We start from the raw sequence: 8,881 nt of genomic DNA on the forward strand, positions 1-8,881 counted from the left end.
TAGGAACCTCAATATGTTTAATCCCTTTAAAGGTACCACAGTAATGCCCTCAAATGCATTCAATTCCACCTTAATCACAAAACACAAAGTATTTCTCTAGATGGACAGTGCACAGACTGTTCTGTCCACATGCTAAACCATCTCTGAGCTAAAGCAACATACAGTCTGCCTGCATTTGTTAGCTTGAAGTCCAAGGATATGTGGCTGAAAATTCAAGGCACTTTAAGAGATCTCTGCTGCAAATTTTGCTCAAAACATAACTGATCTCTTCCCACATTTTAAGCAAGGATTCTCAAGAGATTCTTACTGCATAAGGGACCAGTGCCACTGAGCCTGCATTTATAACCAAACCCATTAAGACCAAAAGCAAGACTGGTAAGTGACATTATTTAAGGTATAAGCCTTCTCACACTCAGCTTTATGAGCTTCAGAGTTCCACTGAATATTCAGATCGAGAAGAGTTATTGGAGCAAATTAACAAACTATCAGAGCTTTGACAAAAAACAGAAAAAGTGCTTGTCTGATAAGTCTTGTTCCCAAGTATTAAATATTAATAACAACAGCTTCAGATTTAAGGTACAACTACTGCTCATGCATTTGGCAAGGATTTTTGTCTGAACCAGGTAACCAGGGAGTCTTCCGTTATCCCTGGAGGGTTTGGTGTGGTAGGGTCTTTTGAGCATATTTTAAGGATTTATTCCTCCAAAAGCTTTACAGACTAAAACAATAGCAGCACTTATTGCCCTGTAACATACAATAGGCCACACCACACAAACCCAGTGGTACTCAGTTTCACAGCTGTTACAGGACTTCCCAACAAGACAATGCATCATCACTGCCTTTCTCCAACAGATTCTGTATGATTAAACCAAAGTATTTCTCACATCCAATGGGCACACACCAGATCATATGAGACACACACCTATTAAGGAACCTGGCTGAACACATATTTGCAGATATAAGCCTGTGGGAATGCCAACTGCCATGGCAAACAAATGGTCTGGCCCTTCTTAAGCAGTAGACATGCTGTTATGTGACAGCAGTCTATTTGGAAGACACTAACTGTACAGGACTTTCCAGCTCGAAAAAGGATGTCTTGCATGTTCTGTCATCACTATTCTGCAAATTCCCAGACAGAATATCTGCTATATTGCTCTGATGACACTATATCCAGAAGTTTACAAAAAGCAAATGCACTGTACAGCAGTACCTCTTAGAGAACAACGAGAATAGCAATAGCTGAACCTACACAAGTCATTTCCCCTCTCTCTTAGATTACGCAGAAGTAAAAATATCTGTGCCAGCACAGCCCTTTCACCACAGCTAACACCACTGGCGTTCCACCACTGCAAGACAAATGTCATGAGATATTCCAACACAAACATGCTTTGCTGGCTCAGAAATCAGACACAATGAAGACTTTGCATTTGGAACTTGGTTAATAACTCTTGAGTGGAATACAGTCCAACTCAGTCTCCCATAGCTGTAGTTACTCTGTAGGAGTAAATACAAGCTTAGTTTTGCTGCCAGTGTTGGCAGATATGACTAAATAAATTCACAGAGAAAGTCTATTTGCCCATTTCTTCACAGTAATTTTTTGAACTAAAACTATACCTCATTTTCCATTAAGATATCTATAAATACCACAGTCTGAAAACTCCAAAGCATTCAAAGTAACTGGTGTATTAACTAGAAAAGTGGTTTAGTTACAAAAAAAATATTTCAAATACTTTGTGTGTTTCAACATCTATCACTTTCCAACCAGGTTTTGATGTTGACGTTCATGAAGCAAAATCCATCCTAACGATTTCTATAAAGGGCAACATCTGCAGCATGGGGAGCAACGCTCCATTTTGATTTAAATATCATCAACAAACAATTATTTCCTCAACTTTGGAAAAACTAACTCTTACAATGTTTCAATACTCAAGAGACTACTCAAGAGACTTCTCTTTCCTCTGTATATAACCCCATTCAAAAGAAACCATAAAAGTCAACTAAGATCTTCTGAAGGGTGTCTACAAATAGCCACTTACATAGCTTCTCCTGGGTCTTATTACAGATCTCAGGAAATCTACAGAAAAACCTTCTGTTAATGAATGCTGCTATAAGAATATTCCCATAAGTCAACAATCATGTGCTACAAATTTCCCATTTTTGTTACAACCAAACTTTCAGTGTTACATTAGTTAGCTAGTTACATTATTTACATTCAAGTCATTAAAGAACATACTGTTGTTACTTTTCATCCCACTTCACACATGAAAATATACTCCATAACCAAGCCCTCCTCATTCAGAAGAATTAAGGTTTCACTACAACAGGGACTGTGAGAAGTCCAAGACAGAGCTTGTACTGTTTAGAGAACTTCACTCAGCTACTACACAGAACATGTGTCCTTCTTTCAAACATCAACCTAAGTAATGGGATGGGAGTAAGAGGGTTGGTAGAGATCAACACTTCCACCCCCCCCACCCCCCCCCCCAAAAAAAAAAAAAAAGAAGTTACTTTAATGAGTTTGTTTGCAGAAACTTCACAGGCCATTCAGCTTTCCAACCAACATGCCAAATTAAAAGTACACCACATTAAATCTGAAACACCTATCAAATAAGCCCTGATGAAACACAGACTGTCTTCCATCCACCTCCTCCATATGGCTCAAGCAAAGTCAACTTCTAATTTCATAACACAAAATATTTAATTTATGCTTTTCTTCATATGTCAGTTTAACCTCTGGCACATAGTTTTGAAACCATGTAAGGATGCCTAACACTTTCCATATGGCAACTGAATTGTGGCTTTTAATTGCACCAACTGGTATCATTCAAGGATAATTCCCTTGGAATCTAGCTTTCTGCTATAGCATTGGCCAATTCACTAATCTCATCACCATGGCACTAATACTTGCAGAGACTCTTTGATTGTTAATAGTCATATTATAATTTTCCCAAACCAGAGCTGTCAAGATACACTATTTCCACCACTAATTAAATTATCTTGGTTTGTTGGCACCAAATTTCAATACTAAATAAGATTCTGTTTCTCTCTCTTTCAATATTAAGTTGGGCCATTTCATTCTAAACGACATATACAATATTTTGTGCATCAGCATACTAGTTTAGTCATACCAAGATCTAGCTCTGCTGAGTCTCTTGTTTATTTTAATCCTGAAAGTCAATGCAAATAATTATCCATACAATATTGACATTAATGTACTTGAAAATATTTCAGTTTAAGAGATTACTTCAAGCAGTCAAACAAGACAGCACCCAGGGCAATTTTAATTGCTCTTGTCACCATATCAGTGAGAAGGCAGTCTTTCAAATGTCATCTACCTAAGAGATGACCCCAAAGTACTGCTAGAATGAAGTCTTCCACTTCAACAGCCTTTAAGCCACAGTATATACATCCCACTAAAAAGTCTATTTCCTGTTTGTTGTATTCATTTTGGATGAATGACTTACCCAGCTGTGTCTTCCATAAGACTATGTATTTTTATATGCACACACACATGGTATTTAACAGTGGGGGTTGGGAAGTGCTTTTTTTCTTCTCCTTTTTAAATTGAAGAATGATTGTGCTACAGAAGCAGTGAAGTTGACACTGGTGTAGTCTCCTCTCAGCCGTGCAAGGAATGTCCATTAATGTCACTGGCAGTTACAGGCACAGAACAAATGGAGAACAAGCCCCACCTCTGAAGTAGTGGTGTGCCTCAATATTTCATACTGTATTATTCCCAGACCAGATACTCAACTTTAATTAATATCAATTAGGGTTGAACATGAGAATCACTAGCACTGAAGAGCCCAGCAGAAGTGGTAAGCTAAAGTCTCTTCTATTTTACCTAAAATTATTACTTTCAACTTGGCTCACCATGAGCTGTTTTGAAATTTAATTAAGAATATGACATTTTTTTCCAATTTCAAGCACAGATCTCAAAGAGACGCACAAGAAACCAGTGAATTTTTATGGCTTTGAAGATAAAAGTAAATTGAACTAAGCAAATGTCATATTTAATATTTTCAGCATAGAGCTACTTCACAGTTAAATAAATAAATACATGAATACTTACAAACAATGTTCAACTCCAAAAATAGTTTGCAAACATAAACGTACAAAATAAAATTAAACTTAAGAATTATACAGGGTAATCCACAGGGTCAGAAAACCTTGCTGGGCACAAGTTAACTCATTCATAAAGCAGCAAAAGAAGTGTATTCAATTGCTATAACAGATTTACAGCCCCAGTGGTTTCAATTAGCTTTGAAACTAGAAGATGACTCTGGAGCTCATACTTTTCATGGATGCAGCAGAATTCCCTTTTTCTTTAGTTCTGCCTGATGTGGAAGGCTACAGCCCAATCCTCAGCCTCCACAGTAATTAAAACCCTTAGAGCACAGCAGCCCCTGCTGGGCGGGTGGCAATGGTTTAATGAGCTGAGCTGAGCTCAGCCTAGAAGAGAAAGTTGTGTATGCACCAGAAGCGTGTATTCCAGATACACTCCCTTTCCCCTGGCTCATGCATTCCCCCAACATACTATGAGAACATTCTCAGATGCCTGATGCATTTGGCTATAGACTGACACTAATTGTTCTTCCAGCGAATTGGAAGCAAGAGACATGGATGGATGGGACAAAACATGAAAAACACGTCAACTGAGGGAAGTGTTTTGGCCAAGAAACTCTCAAAACTTCAGTTCAGGAGCAAAAAAGGTGGTGTATTCTTAAGCCCTCCTTGTGTTAAACACCCCTTGAGTGAGCTGATGTAAAGACTTCCCCTCCATGACTATCGTAAATTCAATTTTTCTAGAGAGGAGAACAAATGAAATGTTTTTGCTTTCCTGTATTAGTCACTCACTCCTCTTGTAAAATGCTACATGAATCTCCCTGAGCTTCATTGTCATATCCACTGGATGACTAACTTCAGCAAAATGATTCAGTGTCTGTGTTCTTGAGGAAAACAGAATTCCTCTAGAACCAAAACAGAATTTTTGGCTTATACAGAGCAGCATAAGTCAAATTTGACTATCACATTCTAGTCAAAATTATTCAAATCTTTTAAGTTTCAGATTTGAAAGAAACTGAATACTCTCTTCTACTAAAAAAAATAACAAAAAAACTAACAAAAAAATAAAAAAAAAACAAAAACAAAACCAATAAAAACAGGTGTTTGAACCTGTACGCTGGATTTTAGCAGATAAGATTCAATAAAACCACCATCAACAAAACTCTGGTTAAGGATTCCTAGGAGGAATTTATTTCTTGGACCATTATTTTTTTAAAACTCACTGGATGTTTCTCTGAATGCAGATATTTTCATCAGTGTTTGATCTGACTCTTTCTGCTGTAAGTCACAAGATTAACAATTAGGACTTATGTCAGGGCTAAAAATTTAATGAGAAGACAAAGTTTCAGCTGTGACACAATAAAACTTCACCATTTCACAGAGCCCTGATAGCTTATTGAACATTTTAGGAAGAGTTTTGAAGTAGTTAGAGCCCTTGGTCAATTCAAATGTACCAGTACTACATTACTGGGGAATACACAACTGTCCCACACAATCCCAAGTGACTAACCATTACAAGTGACTGCTATTGCTGCATCTTGGGGTGAACAAAGAGCCAAGAGGTTAGGCTACAATTCTCTTTCTATCTTGGTATAATTATACAAGAGATCAAAGAGATCTCAGAAGAGAAACAGTCATGCAATCTCACAGCAAATAGCTGAGACTCCATAATCCTTGTCAAAAAGACTGTACATATGGCACATCTGGTTCCAATGTAGGACTAGAAATGCACCCTTCCATATTAGAAAAATAGCATATTTTAGAGGAACTTTAATGTAGCTGTCACACTGTGCCTGTGACAGGATGACAATTAAACTAAGTCAATTAGTAAGCAATATATGCATGCAGATACTACCCAACATATTAGGCAATAAATTTGTATTTTCAAACATTCAGCAACAGCTCTATCAGGATGACAGTAAAAAGACTCATGGGAACACTGCTTTTAAACATACTTAAACCTATTTACATTATTATAATGTACTAAAACTGTAGACTAATTTTTAGTTAATGGATCGCTAATTGCTGAGCTATCATGAGTAAAAGGACACCTTAAGAAGAGAAATACTGTCTCTCCAGCAGAGCACACCACATAGAAATGAAACCTGAATCTTTGTGAATAAAAAGGTATCTCTGACAAAGCTGGGGGTTTTACCTTCTTGTCAGAAAACAAACCGTATTTGTGGAAGAAAATGTGTTTCACAAAGCTAAAGTCAGAATTTTTTGACTTTAACTCTTGCATTTTAAACCCATATTTAGTTTGGTGAGTAGAGCTTCTTTTGTAGAAAATGTGTATTTGAAAGGTAGAACATATCTAAAAAGCTTGACTTACTAAAATGGGGATAATGGAACGAATTAAAAGCACATGGTTTCACTCTTTGTATGTGTATCACAGATCTATGTACCACTGTTGATGAGACCTTCATTCTTTGGACACATTGTCTCCAAGTAAAGCACAACAAAAAACACTTCAACCACACCTGCAAGTTGCACATGAAGTGATTATGCTCATCAAACAAACACTTGCATCAATACCTTGCCCACCTCCCCCCCACCCCCACCTCGGTCTTACTTCTTTCCAAACAACTTATCCTCCCCTAAGTACAATACTGGTGGAATCTAATAAGTCATCATTATCTTTTCCCATAAGCATCTTCTACACACTTTAACACCCAATATAATGAAGTATTCTCCACTTGCGAGATAGTTTTTCCTGAGACATGGAATGTCCAGGCTTCTGACAATAAAACTGGTGGCTAACAAAAAGCAAAGAGCCTGCAGGAGGTTTGGTGGCCAGGCTCTGCTTGTGCTTTCAGAGCCACATTCCTTGCTGGGAAGCACAGATTCCAATCTCCCCATCTCTCAGGTTACTTTTCCACTGATGAAGCTTTCAGGGCTTGATTCAAAGCCCTCAGAAGTCAATGGAAGTCTTTCAGTAAACATCAATAAGCTCTGGATCATACTCTGAAACACTATGAGGACCATATCTAAGAACTGTTAAGCCTGTTTACCTCCCATCATGCCTTCTTGTTTAAAGAGACAACATTAAGAAGGGAAGAAAAGGAAAAAAAAAAAAAAGAAAGAAAAAGCAACTTCAACATTTCCTCCAGCTCAACTTTACACGGAAAGACCAGAGGCAAGAGGAAGGGTGGCCAGTGTGCTAACTGCCAGGACAAGCAACATGTGCAATGACTCTTATGGAGAAAGCCTGCCCCCCATTATTAGCAAAGAGCAAATAAATAACAATACAGTCTTCGGGGACTTCTCCTTTCCAGAATTCCTCTGCCAAAATGTCACAGCCGAACTTGTACAGCAGTCAGGGTGCACAAGCTTGCGCACACTGGCAGGGTGTTGGGCTTTGCCCAGATATTCTCTGTTCCTGTTTGTGAAGGAGTTTGTTCTAATCGTAGTGCAGACAGGTTCTCTGCTTTTGTGCCAACATCAAGTTTGCTCTGCACCTCCTAACTTCATCAAAGGACTGAAGGAAGCCACCCACAGTGCAGCCCTCTGGAGCAGCACTGGGGCAGAGCAAACCCTGCCTTTGCACAACCGACCCCTGGGAGGGAGAGAGGGATGTAGAAAGAGGTTTTGGTTTTCCCCGTTTCAAAAAGGAGGGACGGGGGGGGTGGGGGCAGCAAGGAAGCTGACATACCCTGGAGCTGGAGAGCCTGCACACAGCCCGGTGCTGGCAGCCTTGCTGGAGTCCCGAGCTGCTGCCTCCGCTGCTGCTGCTGCCCCCGGAGTATTTCTGCTTCACCATCCAGTCCTCCAGCCCTCTGCGAGCCAGAGAGGCGTTCACCGCAAAACTATCACCTAGGAAAGAGGAGACAATGCCGCCGCTGAGCCGCCCGCAGAGCCCGCCCGGCCCCCGCGGCCACCGGCATCCCCCGGAGCCGGGGCAGGAGCGCGCAAACCGCGGCGGAAAGTTGAGGGGACAGGGCAGGGGGCCGGGGGCAGGCACCCAGAGCAGGGGAACACGTTCAAAGTTAAGAGCAGTAAGGAACCATCCCTACCTTCTGGACTTTCTCGGGGTTTACAAACGGCAGCTAGGCAGATCCGGAGGAAAGTGTGTGGGGAAAATAATAAAGGAAGATCATTAGACACCAGTATAAAATCACAGCAACAAACCGAGTAAAATCCGAAAGAGGGGAAGGGGCTAAGGAAGCAGCAAGTGAAAGGAACTAACCATGTTTCGAGTGAAGTTTCCCCATCTCTCTGCATTGATCTGCAATTACGATTCATTTGACTGTTTTCAGTAGGGTCAGGTTGGCTTCTTGGTTTTTTTTGTAGATCTATAAAATCCCAACGTGTTTAGAAATCCATGTGCTCCGCTGCCCCTGCTCAGCATACGCGAGATCAGAGCTGAGCTCCTCTCCTGCAGCACGGTCCGACGTCCCCCGCTCCGCTCCAGTCTTCCTCCTCTCTCCTCTCTTTCCCAAAGACAGAGGCGGTTACAAAAGACCTTACTTCACCCACCGGGGAACATGATTGACACCTCATTGAGATTAGACCACTTGCAGGCAGCCTCCGCCTTCCCATTGGGCCGCGGCGGCAGATGAAAGGAGCGAGGGAGCCTTCTGGAGCCTAAAAAAAAAAAAAAAAAAAAAAAAAAATAATGAAAGAAAGAAAGAAAAAAGAAAATAAATGAAAAAGGAGCAGCCGGGGCGCGTTTCACTTCCAGCCAGGCACGGGCGGCTGGGCCGGCCCGCTCTGCTCCCCGCGCAGCTCGGCGGGGTGCACACAGTGAGCCGAGCTGTCCCCGCACCGCGCTCTCCTCTAGCGGCCCGGGTCCTGTCCGGTGCAGCGCCGCCCTCCG

General features: G+C 40.9%; 1 protein-coding gene across 1 annotated transcript in view; it reads right to left on the bottom strand.

Moving 5' to 3' along the window:
- NKD1 (NKD inhibitor of WNT signaling pathway 1) overlaps positions 1–8,476 on the bottom strand; it is a 111,302-nt gene extending 102,826 nt beyond the window's left edge. Inside the window, exons 1-3 of the mRNA XM_005152213.4 lie at positions 8,252–8,476; positions 8,079–8,111; positions 7,718–7,878 (exon numbers count right to left, since the gene is read on the bottom strand). Of these exons, the coding sequence (XP_005152270.1) occupies positions 7,718–7,878; positions 8,079–8,111; positions 8,252–8,276 (219 nt within the window). The 5' untranslated portion in view covers positions 8,277–8,476. The remainder of the gene's footprint in view (positions 1–7,717; positions 7,879–8,078; positions 8,112–8,251) is intronic.
- Positions 8,477–8,881: the final 405 nt, after the last annotated feature.

The sequence above is a fragment of the Melopsittacus undulatus genome, chromosome Z (assembly GCF_012275295.1).
Source record: "Melopsittacus undulatus isolate bMelUnd1 chromosome Z, bMelUnd1.mat.Z, whole genome shotgun sequence".
In the NCBI taxonomy this organism is placed as follows: domain Eukaryota; kingdom Metazoa; phylum Chordata; class Aves; order Psittaciformes; family Psittaculidae; genus Melopsittacus; species Melopsittacus undulatus.